We start from the raw sequence: 21,638 nt of genomic DNA on the forward strand, positions 1-21,638 counted from the left end.
GCCCCAGACTCATTTAAGCAGAATTACTGAGGGTGGAGACTAGAAATCAAAATTTTAAAACATTTTTAATTTGAACTAATTGTAGGCTTACAGAAATACTGCAAAAATAACACAGAGATTCATACACTCCTCACCCAGCTTCCCCCAATGTTAACATCTAACATCTGTAGTTTAATCCAAATAGCTACCAAACTTTAGCATATGACAAAGGTGACATCTCAGATCACTGAAGAAAGGGTGGACTTTTTTAATAAATGGTGCTGGGACCACTGACTGGATAGACATTTGGAAAAGATTAAATTACTCCCATGCCTCCCACCAAATAAGAATAAAATTCCAAGTGGATCTAATGTAGAAAAAAAATCATATAAGTACTAGAAAAACACAAAGATGAATTCCTCTATATCTAGGTGTAGGGAAAGGCTTTCTAATAATGCCTCCAAATCCACAAGCAATAAAATAAAAGATTGATAAAATTTAAGTACATTTAAAATTTTTATTTGCATAACAAAAACATATAAACAAAGTCAGAAGATAACTGACAAACTGGGAGAAAATATATGCAACATATACCACAGACAAAGGTCTACTATCCACAATATATAAAGTTCTCTTAAAAACTGATTAAATATCCAGTGGGAAAAATACATTAACACACAATTCACAGAAATGATACAAAAATGGCCCCAAATATATGAAAGAAATGTCCAAAAAGTTTTAATAAGAGAAGTACAAATAACATTAAGATACTATTCTTCCTATACCACACTGGAAAAATTTTTAAATATGAGGACACATTCAGCTGGTGAGGCTGGGAAGGCAGAATATTTTTAACACTTCTCGGGTGATTCTAATGTGCAACCAAGATTGCAAATCATTGATTTCAGGCAACAGAAACTTCATACAAAAGAAAATTGCTTTTTTTCCTAAAACTGAAAACCCTTCTTCACCATCGAAATTTCAAAATTCCTTAGCCAGCATGGTGATTAAATTATTATTATTATTATTATTAGGAAAAGGGTCAGCATATTTGCTACATACCACTGCAGTTTCTTTACCTCCTCTAGGGAGGAAGGGCACGGGGTCCTGGTAGAACAGCAGCACTGTTCTGGAGGAGACAAAAGGAAAAGAATGAAAATGCAAGGTCAAGAACAAGGCAAGGGAGAAGCTCAGATCCTTCAAGTATTACGATTCTCACACTGATGGCATTTTAAAGAACTTAAGTCTGAAACAGATGATAAAATAAATTGGATTCCATTATATTGACAATTATATATAAATAGTAAGTGCTTAAAATATTTATTGAATGAATAATATGGGGTTGTATGCAGTATCAATTGCTCTTCAGCAACTCCTAAGAGAAATTCCGAAGTAAATATATCCCAGCAGCAATCGATCGAGCACTCCAAATAGAATTCTCTATCTCAATAGGGTTGTTTTATTCTGACTTCCAAAACAGTATACTGAGACTTTACTGAGAAAGCAGGAAAAAGCACCTTTTAGAGATCCGTAACAACCACCCAATGACAAGACTCAAAACAGAAAGTTGTAACATATGTAAATTTATTCATTATATTTTCGATTTGAAAAAGATTACATCAAAGTCATGTGACAATGAACACAGCCATAAAGATAGAGACAACTTACCCATTGGTCGAATCTTTACTGTTTGGAAAGCAACCATCACAGCACATATGTTCATTGTCTTATTCAATTTTATGGTGAATGTACAATTTACTGTGCTGTAAAGAGAAATATATATAACCAGAGCATTACTCAACTGGAAACCTACCTACATACTTGTAGCTGTTTTTCAAACAGTGGGCAAAGGGGACACTGACACTGTTAACTTGCAATGTCACCCCAATAAGCTTCCTACCATGGGTGGAACTTTACCCCAAAGATTTCCTATGACAGAGCATTTAGAGAGGTTTACATTCACAGAGAATGCAAACCAGAGACCCTCTGACCATACACAGCTGCTAATTCGTTTTGCCCACCTGCATAATGAACATGTGGGGGTGGAAACCTGGTTACGAAGACAAGTATCCTGACACCTAGAGTCTGAGCGGTGGCGGCTTGCCTGGTTTCTGGAGGCCGATGGGTTTTCAACATGAGAGCCCTTTGACATCCCAGCCTAGACAAATATCAAGGTCTCTTAAATCCAAAACCACTCTGGCAGTTCCATTTAGATCATCAGATAACTAGGAATTTAAGACATTCTGTTTCTTTTTTCACTTTTGTCTTAGTTTCAGTTCAGTTCAGTTACTCAGTTGTGTCCGACTCTTTGCGACCCCATGAACTGCAGCATGCTGAACAAAATATTAATGTTGCAAATAATGAGAAGTGAAATAACTAAATACATATGGTGGGTAGGGATCCAATCTACAGCTTCATGGGAAACTTGTCATTATTTGTACCAGTGAATCATTAGATGAGCAGAAACTTATTTTCTAGGACTTTTACTAGAATGGAATGCTCAAGATTCAGGTGGTCAGACTACTGACCTAAAAGCTGTTCTTGTTGGCTTATGCAGCTAGGACAGCCAGTGAACATCATTTCATTTTTTTTTTATTTTAAATTTTATTTTATTTTTTTAAATTTTATTTTATTTTTAAACTTTACATAATTGTATTAGTTTTGCCAAATATCAAAATGAATCCGCCACAGGTATACATGTGTTCCCCATCCTGAACCCTCCTCCCTCCTCCCTCCCCATACCATCCCTCTGGGTTGTCCCAGTGCACTAGCCCCAAGCATCCAGTATCGTGCATCGAACCTGGACTGGAAACTCATTTCAACCTCAAATAGCTGTCAGGCAATCTGTGATTCAACCTTGCGTGCACTTTTTAATTTCTTATTCTTTCCGATCTTTTCCTTCCTCCTCTCTCCTTTCCCCAAGCTCCATAATTTTTTCAAAATTGAAATGAATGTCTTTTTTTAAATATATATTTTTATTTATTTATGTGGCTGTGCTGAGTCTTAGTTGTGGCATTCAGAATCTTCGATCTTCGTTGTGGCACGTGGGATCTTTAGAGGCAGCAAACTCTTAGCTGCGGCACGTGGGATCTATTAGTTCTGACTAATTAGATTCCCAGGGATCTAATAGTTCCCTGACCAGGGATTGAACCCAGGCCCCCTGCACTGGGAGCACATAGTCTTAGCTATTGGACCACCAGGGAAGTCCCTCACCAAGCTCCATATTATGTTCCTTCTTCTCTGTGTGGCCTTCACCCTGACTAGACCACTGGGAGCCATTTGTTGGTCCTATTGGTGGCCTGTGGGGCTAAGGGCGGTGATAAGCCTCAGCTTCATAGAACCAGAGGTAAATGGTTCAACACCTCCCACACCCCTCTGAGCTTCATAAAGAAATGAGAAGATGGATGTGACTGTGATATGTGTTTGGAAAAATAAAAAATTATATATCCAAACTATCACTAATGTGTATTTATTCTAGAGGAATACCTTTGAATTTGTACCCTAAGACTCCTCATACTTTATTTCTCATGAGTAGAGAAATAATGATCTTTAATAAAAAGGGTATGAAAAATGACTGACCTTTGGGACTCTGCTGCATCACACTCTGTAAAATAAGTCTGAAACAAAAGAAAAAATGTATTAATGTTAGTTTGATAATTGAAAATATCAGGCAAGATGACCCAGGATTTATCACAGCATCACAGAATCTTAGAACTACAAAAACTCCTAGGAATGATCTAATTCTCATTCCTACCAGATTAATGACATACGATCAAAGCTATTCAGGCTCTACTTGGATACCTCTAGTGTCAGGAAACTCTCTACCACACAAGGGAGCACATTCTCCTGAAGCCCCGGTTTTAAGAAACCTGGTTTTACTTAAAGGAAAATCTATCCCTGTGTAACATCCATCCATTGAGCCTAGTTTTGATTTTTGGAGCAATATAACTTGCCCATTCATTCTTTTACACAGCAGATTTGGGGGTAATTTGAATACCTATCTCCTCAGGAATACAGAACACCATGCTCTCCCCCAAATAATAACAATAATTATAAACAAGTACAGGATGTACTATGATTACCTCACTTAAGGTTTCCAGAGTTTTGTTGAGTTCTGATTGTCTGCTAATAAAATGAGAAATTGACATGAAGGAGATCACTGATGATGTTAAGTTCAAAACAAGTTAGAATTTTAGCAATTACATGAAGCATATGGTATTTATTGCTTGCAGTGTTCACTTTGAAGAAATACTGGGTACAGTAAGAGATTCCTATGTGGGTAAAATTAATTAATATGACAAGGGAAACAAACCAGAAAGACGCTGTATCAGTTCCAGCCAATGGCAAGATATAAATTATGGTTAAACAATCTTATTACTTATTAGGCTACTGCAACTCCCAGGCAGCTGCCTCTGGCAAAGGGCCAGAGGAAGTGCTGGCCCGAGGCAAAACTTCTGAGACTGGCTAGTCACTCACCCTGGGGGCCCTCTGTCTCTGATTTTTCCTCCTCTACAACTGACACCCTCCTCCACCCTCCAGCACTCTCCAGTCACGGTCCCCACACTCCACAGCCTCAGACCGCCCTGCCACTTTATTTTTTACCCCATAAATGCCCCAAGTTGCTGGCCTTTGGAGAGGTAGATCTGAGACTTGTTCTCCTCATGTGGCTACGTTAGGAAAAAGCCCTCTCTCTGCTGCAAGTCTTGGCTTCTCGGTTTTTTAGCTTGTTGCACGCTGGGCAAAACGAAATCTAGTTTAGTGAAGATCTTACATAATTCAGTAGCATCAAAGAGAACATCCTCATGGGGATATTAGTTGATAACAGGTTACTATGGTTAGTTTGTGAAGAACTCAAGGACCAATTCTTCATACCTCTGGGTCTGTCTCTATCCTATTCTTGGTTTCCAAAAGTAAAGATAGCTCAACAAGTATCTTTCCAGAGTTGATGTCTTAGGTTTTAAATCAAACTGCAAGATTACTCACTTCAATTCCCTTAGAGACAGGATTCCAGTTAACGTGCCATTAGCCATAACTTGATTCTGTTAGAAGCACAACATCGTTAATATAGCAATCATTGTTTTGTTTTATAACACTTTCTAACAAGAAGTTGTTCTTTAGTTTTGTTGGGCACCTAAAGACCTACACCCCAAAGACTGTGATTCCTAACTACATGGAATATTGTCTAGCAAAAGAGTGAATACATATTGGCTGAGTCAGTCTTTGTTTTTGTTTTCTTTAAAAAATATTCTTAATCAGCAAGTCTGACGTGCTAATTTCTATCTTTTGTTATTTCAAGAATTCCCCCCAAAAGACCACTATTAAAGCTCTCTGTGTGAATGTAAAAAGGGACACTTGGTAACAACCATCACTGCATTTCTAGCACCTAGCTCATTGCCTGGCACATAGTAGGTGCTCAGGAAATATTCATGGAATTAACAAACCATATTTGGCTGGGATCTTCTGAACCAATCTGGGCTTCTGAACAAGGTGGTTCAGATGGTAATGAATCTTCCTGCAATGCAGGAGACACAGGTTCGATCCCTAGGTGGGGAAGATCTCTTGGAGAGGAAATGGCAGTCCACTCCAGTATTCTTGCCTGAGAAGTTCCATGGACAGAGGATCCTGGGGGGCTACCCTCCATGGGATCCCACAGAGTCAGACAGGACTGAGTGACTAATACTTTCACTTTTCATTTTCTGAACCAAGCTAGGTTATGGGAAGGCTGATACTACTTGTCTGAGTCCCAGATGGGAGTGAACAGGATCAGATTGAGACTATTTTTAGATTCAAGGTATTTCCTATTGCTAGGAGTTTCTAATATAATTTAAAATTCTGACTGGCAGTAGAACTATATCATATAAACACTCATATTCAGCAGCAAACCCAGTGAAAACTAAAACATAATTTTTAACAAAACTCCATGATTATCATGAAATCAAGCTCTCTTGACAAAACTAGTGTTTCAACAACACATACTTTATTTAAATTTGGTCATAAAAGTAAATATGCAAAATATCAGAAATAATTTGAACCTTAAATCCTTGAATATCTGAGAATTCAATTTTTAAATTGCAATTAAAAAATCTTTAAAACCTACCTGGGTAATATTGCTTTCTTCGTCATATTGAAACATGATCTCACCTCTAAAAAAGGCTAAAAATAAAATTTCAAAAAGAAATCTGAGACTTGCATCCTTAAGAGTTTGAGGATTAATATGACACAGGAAAAGATCATCATATTACTTTATAATCAAGTCTTTGTTATTCACATTTACTCTCTTTTCTGTCAGAAAGTTATTCAATGATTATCAATCAGTACAATTTTCAGAAAATATCAACTCTACATTTTATGTGGCAATGCAGAAAAAGAAAAAGCTTATCTGCTTGTCAAGAAATTTTATCCCTACCTGTTTCTCATCAAGACTGTTTTCTGTCAAGATGTTAACTAGGGGAACTGTGGCTCTAACGCTGAAAATCTTTTTAAGCTGTTATAGTTGCAGTTATAGGAGACAGGGAAGGGAGAGAAAAAGTATTTCTCAGCAGTTAAGCTACCTTATGAAAGTCTATTTATTCCTTGCCATTTGCAGTTTTTGTTGTTGTTTTAAAATGCAGTTACCAAATGCACTGTCTTTCCTAGGAACACAGTTGAGATTTTGCTTTGAAACCTGAATAGAATACAGAGCAAATCCTTTCTTCAGTTGAACAACTTGTGACTTTCATCCCAGAAACGCCAGAAAACTCTGTTTTGGAAACACCTGCTTTGAGGAATACTGAACTCAATTTCAGAACTCAAAGCATTTCCTGCAGGGTATACTCGGAGGGGCTTTGGCTCCATGTGGAAACTAATAAAACAGAGACTCCTTAACAGAAGTACACTGTGTGCACTTCATAATCTAGAGACAAAAAACTGGCCTCCTGAGCAGAAAGGCAAGGATATCATATAAACTAGAGCAGGGCTCAACCAACTTTTCTGTAAGAGATCAGAAAATAAATATTTGAAGTTTTTGTGGGCTATATGTTCTCTGTTGAAACTATACAACTTTGTGGTTATAGTGTAAGAGCAGCCATAGTCAGTATATAAAAGAATGGCATGGCTGTGTTCCAACGAAACTTTATTTACAAAAACATGTGACAGGCTATTATTTGAACTATGTGCAGTATTTTGCCAACTCCTGAGCTAGAGGGTGGAAGGCCTCCCAATCTCATCTTTCATTGCACTCCAAAATACAACTGATTCCCATAGCCAAGGACCCAGCAGTCCACTTCCACTTAAAATGGCTGACAATGCCATTAGACCAGCGAACATGATTTACCTTTTCCAGCCACCTTTCTACTGAGAACCCCAAACTCTGCATATTGATACTGAAATTTAAATTAATACACTACATAATTATTAAAAGCAAAGATAATCAGTTGCTGTTGTTTAGTTGCTCAGTTGTGTCCGACTTTTGTGACCCCCATGGACTGAAGCCCACCAGACTCCTCTGTCCATGGGATTTCCCAGGCAAGAATACTGGAGCAAGTTGCTATTTCCTTCTTCAGGGGATCTTCCTGACCCAGGGATCAAACTCATATCTCCTGCATTGGCAGGCTGATTCTTCACCACTGAGCCACCAGGGAAGCCCAAAGATAATTTATAAATGCATAGAACTGCTTGTCCATTTTTGCTAAAATCTTAGCTTTTAAAAACTTATTTAGCAACTGTATGTGTGCTGACACACAATTTTTCTCCCTTGCCTCTCCATTCTCCAAGTTCATCCTTCGGTCTTATTGAGCACATGTTCAGTTTCATGAATGTGCTGGGCATACAATGGTAGCAGAGCAGCCAGGAAGCCACTACCTTTTGACCCTCAGCCTGACTCTACCTGGTCAGATCCCAGTTTTCTCACCAGCCTCCATTTCCCTTAATAAATCCAGATTGGAATCTGTAAGAAGTGAAGGTTTCTGGCAGGATATTGTGGAATTTCTGGTGCCAAAAGAGTTGCTCCCCTGAAAAGGTTGTTTTCACCAGACACTAAAACAAATGGTCAATTCAGTAGCTTAACTGGGGAAAACATTACTCCAACCAGCTTCCCGGCATCTGTTATTCAAGATGACCAGGATTTTTTTTTTTTTTGTACTAAATGTTCAACTTTGAAACAGTTATCAAACATCATGTAGACATAACATTAAGCTAGACATTAGTCACCAGTACAAAACATAAATGAAGCATGAAAATACTGAAATTATGGAGTATCCAGTGAAGAGAGGGGTACGAGGGGAGGGAGGTGAGGAGAGAAGAGAGTTACACAATATATGGAAGTGAAATGTATCCAAAATGTTCTTTTTTCTTTAATCAAAGTCAGCTAATATTTTCCTGCTATATTCAACCTAGAGAATACTACTAGCAGAAAGCTCATGTAAGTAAACTTTACATTCACACAAATAGAAAGTGTTCGTGGAACATTTTTTCAATGGAAAGTTTGCTTGTTTTCTCAACTATCCAACCTTAACTTATGTTACTTTAAATTGTTTCCTATGTTCTTCAAACAAAGTATTAAACTGTTAAAAGGAACAGAATAAAATGAAAGCATTACTATAATTATTGGCTTTTTTATATCATTGGAGCCACATTAAAACTTTTAACATTATAAAATACTGTTACCTTCCTCTTCTCTCTTCCCATGATCCAGTTCTGACCTGTCACACCATGTTTTTCTGTTTTTCACATCTGCTTTCATTGATTTTAATAAGGAAGGGAGGCCAGAGAGCCAAACCAACGTGAGAAAAGTGGTTGCTTCACTCCTTCTGGCCCATGGCAGAAGGGAAAATATTCCCATTTCAAAAATAGCATGTTCTCAAGAGGTTTCCATTTTAATTTTTAAAAACAGTGGACAGTCTTTGTTAGTGATGGCAAAATACACTATGGGCACTCCTGCAATTAGCGTCCAATTAAATGAGGTGTATGTGAGATTTTCAACATTCTAGTAGAGCAGTTGGTTTTATTTTTAGCAAAAGACAACATCCTGTTTCTAAGTTATAATACTGAAGGTCCTATAGAAAAGCTTGAGGACTTTATATACAAGAAATGGCTTTCAATAATTAAATCCATTATTAATTATGTTCATGAATTAACTCTAAGGATATTAGCTATGGTGAAAAATATTTGCTGCAGAGTTTCATGTTCTCATATTAAAGGAGTTAACCCATTATCTCACTTTCAATCGTATCTAAAATTTGCTTTGGTTTTCATTTGAGACTCTGGGTAGCCAGGTGTGATGAAAAGAGATAAATCAGAGGGTCCCACATCATATACTTAACAGCAGGAAAACAAACCGTTTCTCTGTGGAGCTAATTGATTTGGTCATGTGTAATGTACACAAGAACTAACCTGAGTCATTGCAAATAGATGACAAATTGCAGATATTTCTCTGGGGTTTGACACCTGCAAAGAAAATACAACCCAGCGGGTTAAACATGTTAACACCTGCACTTAAATACAACATTAAGAGAATTCACAAATTCAGGCATTGAACATGTACCCAAAATACTATATGTTGGATATAACTGGCTATGATTAATTCCACAAAGACTAAAGGAATGAGTTTTCATTTCTTAGTAGTTAAGCTATGGAAGTGGACTCACACCATTCTTTAGTGTGTCAGTATCCGATCCCCTACTCCTCCCGAACATTTCTTTGTCCCATTCCCAATTAATCCCTTTTCTGCCCAATAAAGAAGGAAGAGCATGAATACAACTGAGTATAGAGACTTTAAATGAAACAGCCCTTCCTTACTCATAGATCCTCTTTCCTTTCCTGAGAGTCCATGAACACTCTAATGCTGGTCTTAGCTCCTTATGTAAACATATGTATGAAATAACATCAATGTGTGATATCTTTTCACATGGGCAAAACCTGTAAAAGTCAAAAAATAGTGGCTGAACATCTCCCACCTTCTATAGGCTTTGGGAGGTTCCAGATACAGACCCTGCCCTCAAGGAGCTTACAATCTAGTGAGGGATACTGGCCAGTAAATAAAAAGTTATCAATTCAGCTGCTCAGTCGTGTTTGCCTCTCTGCAACCCCGTGGACCGCAGCACACCAGGCTTCGCTGTCCCTCACCAACTCTTGGAGCTTGCTCAAACTCATGTCCATCAAGTCAGTGATGCCATCCAACCATCTCATCCTCTGTTGTCCCCTTCTCCTCCCACCTTCAATCTTTCCCAGCATCAGGGTCTTTTCCAGTGAGTCAGTTCTTCGCATCAGGGGGCCAAAGTACCGGAGTTTCAGCTTTAGCATCAGTCTTTCCAATGAATATTCAGGACTGATTTCCTTTAGGACAGACTGGTTTGATTTCCTTGCAGTCCAAGGGACTCTCAAGAGTCTTCTCCAACACCACAGTTCAAAAACATCAATTATTTGGAGCTCAGCTTTCTTTATAGTCCAACTCTCACATCCATGCGTGACTTCTGGAAAAACCATAGCTTTGACTAGATGGACCTTTGTTGGCAAAATAATGTCTTTGCTTTTTAGGTTGCTGTCTAGGTTGGTCATAGCTTTTCTTCCAATGAGCAAGTGTCTTTTAATTTCATGGCTGCAGTCACCATCTGCAGTGATTTTGGAGCCCAGGAAAATGAAGTCTGCCACAGTTTCCATTGTTTCCCCATCTATTTGCCATGAAGTGATGGGACTGGATGTCATGATCTTAGTTTTCTGAATATTAAGTTTTAAGCCAGCTTTTTCACTCTCCTCTTTCTCTTTCATCAAGAGGCTCTTTAGTTCTTCACTTCATAAGGGTGGTGTCATCTGCATATCTGAGGTTATTGATATTTCTCCTGGCAGTCTTGATTCCAGCTTGTGCTTCATCCAGCATGGCATTTCACATGATGTTATACAAAGTTATAGTGAAGGCAAATTGGAGTGATGGCCAGTACAACAGATGACATAGGCATACAAAGGAGGCAGAGATGAGGAGGAGGAGAAATAAGCCATGTTAAAACAAAAAACTTCACAAATATTAACCTAAGAAATACCTTCTCCTTTGGTGAAAGGAGAGGTACATCTTTTCTTTGATTTCAAAAGAGCTCAAAATTTACTCCACTGAAAATCTTTCCTTCATTAATTTCACCCTTTTGGGGAATTATCAAAAATCTATAACAAAAGTGAGGGACAAATGTTGATTGTGTATTAGCAGACTGCTGAGGGGAAAAGATTGTCATATTAAGAAATATTTTCTGGTCTTACGTTTAGATCTTTAATCCATTTTGAGTTTATTTTTGTGTATGGTGTTAGAAAGTGTTCTAGTTTCATTCTTTTACAAGTGGTTGACCAGAGTTCCCAGCACCAGATGTCCATCAGCAGATGAATGGATAAGAAAGCTGTGGTACATATACACAATGGAGTATTATTCAGCCATTAAAAAGAATACATTTGAATCAGTTCTAATGAGGTGGATGAAACTGGAGCCTATTATACAGAGTGAAGTAAGCCAGAAAGAAAAACACCAATACAGTATACTAACGCATATATATGGAATTTAGAAAGATGGTAACAATAACCCTGTGTACGAGACAGCAAAAGAGACACTGATGTATAGAACAGTCTTATGGACTCTGTGGGAGAGGGAGAGGGTGGGAAGATTTGGGAGAATGGCATTGAAACATGTAAAATATCATGTATGAAATGAGTTGCCAGTCCAGGTTCGATGCACGATACTGGATGCTTGGGGCTGGTGCACTGGGACGACCCAGAGGGATGGAATGGGGAGGGAGGAGGGAAGAGGGTTCAGGATGGGGAACACATGTATACCTGTGGTGGATTCATTTTGATATTTGGCAAATCTAATACAGTTATGTAAAGTTTAAAAATAAAATAAAATTTAAAAAAAAAAAAAAAAAAAGAAATATTTTCCTGTCCTTGTTAGGTCTGGTTTGGTCAGAATTATGTATGCAATGTCTGGTTGCTATTTTATTTCTACTGCACTTTATGAGTGCTTAATTCTTTCCCAAGAGAACTAGTTTGGATATAAACTAAAATTATATTTTGAGTTAGTACGTGTGATGTGGTTCCTGCCAGAATGATTTAGTTGACATTTGGTGTGTAGGCATCATGTTTCAGCTAAGGGTTTTGATTCTGTGAGCAAACAATTTAGATGGTGAAAGGTACCTGACATGTAGATTTCTATACTGGTCCAGCAATGTTACCCACACCAAAATAGAAAGATTTCATTTAAAATATACTTACTTATGGATATAACTCATTGAAAACATATACTATGCGAATACTATAGAATATACAGATGGTGGGTTGTAATGGTTTATATGTTCTTTACAACCATTGGTCTATTGCTCACTAAGCTTTTCATTCTAACATGTCTCCTGTTTCTCTAAATTTTTAGTTGTACCTTCATTTCCAGTGATATATGTCTTCTGCTGTTCATGCATACTGAGAATTTTCTTTCCAATTGCTAGGGCTGTTATCCATAATTTCCTCCAAGGATATGGCCACAGGTCAGCATTTAAATCATGAGTGAGAAAACTTTTGGCTGTAATGGGTTAAATAGTAAATATTTGGGGCTTTGTGTATCTAAAATATTTTTTGTCTCTGTCACAGCTACTTTACTATTCATTGTGGCAGGAAAGTAGCCATAGACAATGTATATAAACAAATGCACATGGTGGTGTTCCAATAACACTTTATTTACAAGCATACATGGTGGGTCATATTTGGCCCACAGGCCATAGTTTGTCAAACCCTGCTTTGAATCAATTGGAAGCTTTTGTTAAGCAAATCATGAATCCTTAATCTTATAATAGGTACTTAAAAGTATATCCCTTTTTGGATTTAAATAATTTTCGAGGTTCACTCCTTTAAGACTCTTTCCTTCATAAACTGCATACCACTGATAATCATTAGCAGCAGTCCTCCTATCTCCCATGCCTCTTAACCATGGCAGAAACACTTGTGTAATCATTGCCTTTATTCGCTCATATGTTCATATAGTTATGTTTGTTTCTCTTGTCTTTCCCCGTAGACTAGGAGATTCTAGGGAGTGGGAATTGTGTCTAATTATTATTATATAATAATAATTTTTATTCCCTGGTGGCTCAGACAGTAAAGAATCCTCTTGCAATGCGGGAGACCTGGGTTCGATCCCTGGGTTGGGAAGATCCCCTGGAGGAGGGCATGGCAACCCACTCCAGTATTCTTGCTTGGAGAATTCCATGGACAGAGGAGCCTGGCGGGCTACAGTCTATGGTCGCAAAGAGTTGGACACAACTGAGCAGCTAAGCACAGCACACAACACAGTACATTATTATGTAACTCCAAACACTTAGTACAATTTAAGGTACCCAGTGCATAAACATCTATTCATTATGAACAGATTTCATTTTTAAAAGACAGGAAAAAGGTAAAAGAAAATATAAACACCCACCACTATTTATCTAACTTTAGGTATAAAAAAAGAAAGTCTATATATTGATAAGTCATACCTGATGCGTTGAAGGTTTTTACTATAGTGATTTTAGTTTTTTCTGCAAAGAAGCAATTTAAACATTAGAGCAGAATTGTTACTTATTTTTTAAAAACAATTTACCATGAGTATCATTTCAGTGAACTATTAAGAAAATCATACTGTTGACACCTTCAAGACACTATTGGTCATCTCAGCAGCAGGATGAATGAGCTTTACGTACTCAGATCATTGGCAGAGGGTGGGTCTGGATTTGGACTGCTGTTTCCCCAGTTGGATCACATCTGTTACACACCCCACTGCTTGCATAATTCTACCACAGTTTCCATGTGCTGCTGCTAGACAAATTAATGTGGATTTACACATCAGATATGCAGAATTAAGTCATTATAAGGATCTTCAGGTGATAAGTTTTAAAGAGAGGGCAATTCAGAATGAACATTAATGTAAACAGTAAACACAAGATCGAAAATATTGCTATAATACTCTAATATAGTGAAGTATCCTGCTATTTTCTTAAGACATTAATATAATAATAATGTAATATTACTGCAGATAAAATTATCCTCAGAGAGGTAGAGAATATCCAACTACAGTCATACAATAAGCTCATAGCAGAACCAGGAGAGAACTGTTCAAAGTCTTGATTCACAGGCAAATATTAACATACTCTGAGGAAGCAAACCTTAGAAATACCCTCCCAACACACTCTGGGGACAGAGCCCATGGCTTGGTTTCCAGTGAAGAGAGAATGAGGCTCATAATTCCTTACTGTAAGGATGATGTAAGAGACTGTGTTCAGGGCACAGATTTGCTAAGAAGGTCTGTCTCCTAGGGTTAGTGGCAAGTTCTGAAGAAAACATCAAGGTCAGATCTTGGAGGAGCACTTAATGATGATGGCATTCTGAGTTTCAGAAATCTCATTTCTATATGTTATTGACGAGTTTCTGTTTCAGTATGTGACAGAGCCATGGGCAATGATTGGTGGTAATCATAAAGGCTGACAGCATTTTGCATTAAGAATCCTTTAAATATATGGCTTGTTCCAATACATTGCTTTCCCGAGTAAATAAAACACAACTGTGAAATGAACTCCTGGTTCTAGTGAAAAAACAAAGTGCTTTTAGGGAAGAAAGTTCTTCAGCCTCACAAATAAAAAATGCAAAATGGAACCTATGGAATTGAGAGGAAGATATAATAATATGACATAGTCTCAGCTCTGGGCAAAGGTACAGTTACGCAGACATTCTCATCCATTACTGGCAGGAATGTTGTTGGGTACAACTTTTCTAGAAGGTAATTGTGTAGTAGGTGTCAAGGGCCTTAAAATATTCATAATGATGACCTAAATAAGTCTAATCCTTGAAGAGCATTCTACAGAAATTAGGGAGGAATGCAAAGATATTGGCACAAGGATGTTCACTGCAACAATTTCTTTCTTTTTTCCCAAGGTTTTTATGATTTTATTTATTTTTTAATATAAATTTATTTAAATTTGAAAAGTAATAACAAATTTAATGTTCACATACGGTACAAGATGGAATATTATTAAGTCACTAATAGTTACGGATGCTGAATGAACAGGGGCTCTGTGACAATCTAGAAGGGTGAAGGGGAGAGGGAGATGGGAGGGAGGTTCAAGAGGGAGGAGACATGGGTGTACCTATGGCTGATGCTTGCTGATGTTTGACAGAAAACCACAAAATTCTGTAAAGCAATTATCCTTCAATTAAAAAAATAAATGAAGTGGCAAAAATAAATAAATAAAATCAACTGAAGCAAAAAAGTAGTAATGGATGCTGGAAAATACTTATAGCTTAGTATGAAGTCAAAAGGGCAAGATATAAAAATTTATGTAAACTATGACAATTTTGTTATACACATATACATACTATATATATATATATGATAGTGAATGGAAATATACCAAATTATTATCAGTAATAGTCTTAGGAAAGTAATATTAAAAATGATTATATTTTCCTCTTTGCATTTTTCTATATTCCTCATTTTTATGAGTTAAGATGAATTACTACTATAATCAGAAAAATAATAAATGTTATTTTAAATAGAATGCTATTGCTGGAAGAGTTTGGAAGCTCAGAAGTGTGGTGACACCAGAACTATATAGTTTGAGGTCAAAGTAAAATGAGTAATAAGTCAACAGTTGGAGTCATAGGAAATGGGCAAGGAGATAACTTTTACTAACCCAGAGGAACACAGTGAGAAACTCAAGAAGCCACAGAAGACAAGTTATTATATTCAGAAATAATTTGACATTACCTGTTTTGTTCAAAGTAGATAACACGCTTGAAGTAGCATCTGAAATAAAATAATAAAAATTAGCACAATTTATTGGCATGATTAACAAATACATGCATCTTCATAGGTTCCTTAAACATTTCACTTTCCCTCAAATCCTGGAGAAGTTAAGAGAGTTTTGCAAAAGCCAATTGGCACTAGCAAATGTATTTGCTGCCCACCCCCTTACCACACTATCACTCCCCAACTCCCACAGACAATGCCTAAGAAGCATTCATTTAAAAATGTGTTTCCTGAACACATTATGTGCCTAAAACACAGCAACACTCCTATACTTATTAGATTTAAATAAACTCATTCATGTTGCTTAATATTTTGTCCCCTTTTTTTCTCTATCATAATGAAAGTCCCTAAGGGATACAGTTAGTATCCCTTCTACAGTTAGTACTAACTTTAATACATAGCCCTATAGATGCTTAATGCATTTGTACCTAATGGTATACTCTTATAAAGCAATCTTTAAGGAATTCTAATTTAAATTCGGAGATCTTGAACATGGTATTTAACCAACTTTTAAGGTAATCTCATTTTGATCTTGTTTTACTTAAAATCTACCCTATTGGTATTTCTTTAAATGAAAATCCTTCTAGAATTTATTATTCTGGATGAAACTTTAAGGAGAAAAAAAAGGTATGTATTATATTATCACACTTTTAAAAAAAACCCACATAAATGGGATCTAAAAACTACTGCCAAAGTGATTTTAAAGATGTTCTTTCACTGTAAAAAAGTAATTGCACATAAAAATGATAATGTCTGGCCCTTTCCACTGGACCAAATGTGAATTTAAGACAGTTTTGATCAACATGCGTTGCATCTCTAATTGTTTAGCTCCTTAACCACCAACCATATGGTGAGATTTCATCTTAACTAAGAGATTGTGAAAAGTGTTGGGTTTTGACTTCAGTAAGATGGAAGCTGTCTACCCACAGAGGGAGGGAACAGAGTGTGCCGCCTTGCCCACCTCCCTCGAATACAGCCCAATTCTTTGCTCTTTTCCTGAAGCCAGAGTGTTGGGTTTTTTTTTTTTTTTTTTTTGGCATTTGATACTATTTAAAAATTGATAAAATCTTCTGTAAAACGCTGTCTTTGAACACTCTGTGCCTCTAAATCCAGGCTGAATCATATTAAAGTCACTGGATGTGCTTTTCCCATTTAAACAATCTGTCCTATACAGTGTGTTGGCATGGTTCCGGAAAGTAAGGAAGGCTCTCAAAATGTGATTGATAGTTCTTTCCTTTCAGAGAATAGTTGGAGTGGCAGACACTATTCTCCTTCCACGATAAACCAGAAAATCTAGGTTGCTCTCCAGGGTTGAGAGTCTGGGGGATTTTTTGTGTTCGTGTTTGTTATTTGAACAAGGAAATTTTCAACATCATTCATTACACATTCATTCATTATATTAAGGGTTCAATTTTTACTTGCTTTAGAAAACTTCTTACCATTTAGGCTTGTAGTTTCAACCTCTTTTATCCCAAAGAAAAAAGACAAGAAAAAGGTATAATTAAATCAAAGCTTAACAAGTTGGGGTAAATCTAGGTTAAATTTTTTCAAAATCTTGCCTGGAGTACCATTGGAGTAGGGGACAAAATCAATGAGAGATGATTCAGCTGCAGGAGAAAAAAAATTCCAATAAATACTTTGAAACAAATTTATTTACTGAATTTTAAGGAGTTAGAACTTTTGAGATATAATCATGAAAAGTAGACAACATGCTATCAGACCAATATCTAGTTAAACCTGTAAGTCCCATAATCACTCAGTGAGTATACATTTTATCAGAAAATCACAAAGAAAGGACCTAGGAGATGAAATAAATATAACTGTTTCATTTCACAGCCAACATGAGACTCATAACTGCAAAGCCTGCTGTGACCTATGGAGTATTATGGAAATAAGTTTAGGGACCACAACAAAGTATTTTCAAATTTTTTCAGCCAGACAGTTCTAGACATGTTATAGTTTAATAATTTGACACATAGGTTCTACTCTGTTTATAATCACACCTGGTAACTCTACTCACAGTGAATTTAGGATTTTAAAAAACAACACTGCTATCACTCAATACTGTACTACCTAACACAATTTCCTGGTAAGTTATTTTAAAATACGGCTGCTATTAAGGCAATCAATTATCAGATTGTAAATTTCCTGTGGAATAACTCCACTTACACTAAGAGATCAGTCTATTGCACACGCTTTGCATGTTTAAATATTAAGAATATCCAATAATTTGACCTCTCCATATACACAGGACAAATAAACAGTTTACAACTAAAACAAGCTTTGCAGTAGGGAGCCTGATATTCAGCTGGTTAAGGACAACATCTGGGTGTGTCAAGGCACTTGGCTGGCCTGTCTGTTTTAGACCATTCATGCATTGGCTGAAACATACACACCCTGTCTGTCCTACATTACTGCTTCCAAATTTTGTCATTTACTACATTTTTTTTTAGTTCTTTCATTTATTTATTTAACTACATTTTTAAAACTTACCAAAGTGTGAATACAGAATCCTTTATTTTTGGGGCAGAACAATATAATTTGGCCAAAGCTGGCTTTTAATGAATGACTATTCATTTTTCTGAATGGTGACACCACCCAAAGAGGCCTGCAGGCACAGCTGTCTGTCCATCCCTGGATGTGTGCTGGCTCTCCCCCTTGGGCCCCAAGATTGTGCCTAGCATCCATGTACGTTTCCAAACCCCGACCTCATTCCATGCAAACAGGGCTTTGCAAAGGTATCACTATGATTAAGTCTAAGAAGACTAATGCAGCCCAAGAAAAATACAGTGGTTCATTTTATCCTAGAAGTGTAACAAAGAAGGAGCAAACTAGCTTAGTAGAAAGAGCTTGGGCTTTGGAGATTTGCCATCCTGGGTCTGAATCTTTGCCTGATGACTTAATAACTTAATAATAACAATCATTATTACTTGCTGAGGGTTTACTCTGTGCCAGGCACATGTATTATCTCATTTCATTTTCACAACTTCCCTATGAAGTAAGTACTGTTATTCTCCCCAATTTATAGATGAAGAAACTGATGCACAGTAAGGTTAAGGAACTTGTCCAAAGTCACACAGCTAGCAACGGAGATGGGAGGGTAGTGGCCAAATTCAAACACAAGTAGTGTGGCTCCAGAGAATGAGCAAGTTTCATCCTGTCTGACCATCAGTTTCCTCATCTAGAACATGAATATAATGATCCCTATACTGTAAGACTGGAAGCAGAATGAGATGTCGGAAGACTCCTAGGCATGTAGTATGTGCATGAGCAGTAACAGTGATTACTAATTTTATTTAGGTGAATGAATTAATAACAATAGAAACTCATTTTCATGCAACTAAGGACAGAACATGAGTTGACTCACACCCTATGCAAAAAAAAAAAATTGTTCTGTAACAAAAGATTGTTATATATACGTTACAGAAAGAAAGAAATACAGGAGGAGGAGTCAGAGAAGCTACCTGCTGCCTCTTGAGGCAAAAGGCTGTGTGAAATTAAATAAGTTACTCAACTGTTACAGGCATCACTGTGTCATTAACTAAGGGATGGTGGTACCACTTTATCCCTGAGGTCCCATTACAGCCAGCAGTCTCAAATGTGGGTTCTGTTCCTGGTTCCTGCCAAGATGGGTCCCAGTTATAAACTTTTTAACTCATTTGCCTTCCCATTCTCATGAGTCCTAAGCCTTTTGAAATTAGTGTGGTGCTAACGAAGTATATTTAAGAGTACATTTCAACGCTTTATAGGAACATTCAGCATGTTTATGTTCTTGATACTCTTCAGGACACTTATGAACTAGAATACTAAAAAGAACACTGAAGAACATTAGTAGCTACCATGATGAAAATCCACAATTTAGTCTCCAGCTGTTTAACAATGTGGGGGGATAGGTATGCCTGTCCTGTTGTCTTTTGCTCTTGATTTCTCAGGTGTAAGTTTAATGACAGAATTCAATTAAGCTTCATGCAAGAAAACAATTTTGCTGGATCTGACACTGCATGGAGAACTTTATTCCTGAAATGCCCCCAAAGTCATAAAATAACAATCTTACCAGATGGTGACAGCAAACTGGAATTGTAAGCATGTTCTATTGAGGGAAAAGGTGATTTAAAGTTAGTTTAGTTTGTAGATAAACAACAAGGACCTACTGTGTAACACAGGAAACACTATTCAATAGAATAACCTATAAAGAATTTGAAAAAGTATATATACATAGCTGAATCACTTTGCTGTATACCTGAAACAAAACATTGACTGTGAATCAACTATACTTCAATGAAAAAAATTTTAAATCAACAAAACTGGTTTAGTTAGTGCATGAATTTGTACATTAACATCTTTAATGGGAGTGAATGTAAAATGAATTACAAATAGCTACCAAAAGAGGGCAGTATGATAATTTACTATTATTTTCAACAGTCTAATCAGTTCTATCAATTCTCCACAAAGACTTATCTCTGGTGAAGCAATTCTTCCAACTTAACTATTGACAGTGCCCTATATATTTGTTATATAATGGTCTAGTACATTTTAAACTAAAAATGATGACTAAGAACTTTGGTTGTTGGCTAATGTTCATTAGAATGTGTAAATGTGTATACCTGCATAAATTAAACTTCCCTTAACTGTATTTCTTTTTATACCTATTAGCACAGACTTTATACCTCTAATTAAACCACTCATTTATTGAGTTAACCTAGATCAGACACCTCTGGGTATAAAAACTACAAGAACTGCTGTGTTATTTATTTTGGGAGGATGCTCAGATTCCTTAAAAGAAAAGTAATTCTATTTTTTCTCACTGAAAATGAATACACTTACTGGAGAAACTTCAGAAAACACAGATAAACAAAAAGAAGAAAATTAAAACGACCTATAATTTCACTATCCCGAGATAATACATATAAATCTGTGGTGCTAGAGAAGACTCTTGTGAGTCCCTTGGACTGCAAGGAGATCAAACCAGTCAATCCTAAAGGAAATCAACCCTGAATATTCACTGGAAGGACTGATGCTAAAGCTGAAGCTCCAATACTTTGGCCACCTGATGCAAAGAGCTGACTCACAGGAAAAGACCCCGATGCTGGGAAAGATTGAGGGCAGGAGGAGAAGGCAGCGACAGAAGATGAGATGGTTGGATGGTATCACTGACTCAGTGGACGTGAGTTTGAGCAAACTCTGGGAGATAGTGAAGGACAGGGAAGCCTGGTGTGCTACAGTTCATGGGGTCGCAAAAAGTCAAATACGACTGAGCAAAAATGTACAATAAGATGTCACAAATTTGTATTTGTAACATGATTTTTCTCATAACACTATATCCTAAACATTGTGCTGTATCATTAAACAATTATCCCCAATATAATTTTGTGATGACTGCATTGCATTTCATTGATTGGATGTGCCACTAATTTATATAACAAACATCCTTTTATGGACATTTTAGTGTGTACAATTTGTCACGATTACAAAAATGCTGCAAGAAATCTTCTTGGTAAATTTTTGCATACACTCAGTTATCTCCTTCAGAAATTCCATTAATTTTGATTGCCAAGATGACCTACAGAAAACAAACCAATTTATACCGCCCTTTGCAGTACATGACTATTACTTTCCCAAACTCTAACCCACATAGGGGGTTATAAATTTTTAAACTGTTTTTAGTTACAAAGGTATGGTTATTTCCATAGTAGTATCTGATACACAATTAAAAAGAAAGAATAAGTATATTAAAAACTAAAATTGCACAGTAAAGCATACCTGGTAACTTGTGGGAACCTATTTTCCTTAAATGGTGGTAGGGTACTGATTATTTTCTGGGATAAATAAAACCCAGTTCTGCTTGAAAGCACACTGAATGAATGTTCAAGTGGATAGTGCA

General features: G+C 36.8%; 2 protein-coding genes across 5 annotated transcripts in view; both read right to left on the reverse strand.

Annotated features, from left to right (window-relative positions):
* Positions 1-21,638, reverse strand: part of PHKA2 (phosphorylase kinase regulatory subunit alpha 2) — a 276,577-nt gene that overhangs the window by 126,923 nt on the left and 128,016 nt on the right. The gene's annotated exons all lie outside the window — the stretch shown is intronic.
* The window catches only part of ADGRG2 (adhesion G protein-coupled receptor G2), a 131,303-nt gene that overhangs the window by 29,214 nt on the left and 80,451 nt on the right, over positions 1-21,638 (reverse strand). The window contains exons 3-14 of the mRNA XM_055564936.1: positions 19,812-19,847; positions 17,326-17,364; positions 17,197-17,220; positions 15,716-15,754; positions 13,452-13,493; positions 9,349-9,402; positions 6,077-6,132; positions 4,963-5,018; positions 4,062-4,104; positions 3,559-3,596; positions 1,648-1,742; positions 1,042-1,108 (exon numbers count right to left, since the gene is read on the reverse strand). Of these exons, the coding sequence (XP_055420911.1) occupies positions 1,042-1,108; positions 1,648-1,742; positions 3,559-3,596; positions 4,062-4,104; positions 4,963-5,018; positions 6,077-6,132; positions 9,349-9,402; positions 13,452-13,493; positions 15,716-15,754; positions 17,197-17,220; positions 17,326-17,364; positions 19,812-19,847 (589 nt within the window). The remainder of the gene's footprint in view (positions 1-1,041; positions 1,109-1,647; positions 1,743-3,558; positions 3,597-4,061; positions 4,105-4,962; positions 5,019-6,076; positions 6,133-9,348; positions 9,403-13,451; positions 13,494-15,715; positions 15,755-17,196; positions 17,221-17,325; positions 17,365-19,811; positions 19,848-21,638) is intronic.

This window comes from Bubalus kerabau, chromosome X (assembly GCF_029407905.1).
Source record: "Bubalus kerabau isolate K-KA32 ecotype Philippines breed swamp buffalo chromosome X, PCC_UOA_SB_1v2, whole genome shotgun sequence".
Classification (NCBI taxonomy): domain Eukaryota; kingdom Metazoa; phylum Chordata; class Mammalia; order Artiodactyla; family Bovidae; genus Bubalus; species Bubalus kerabau.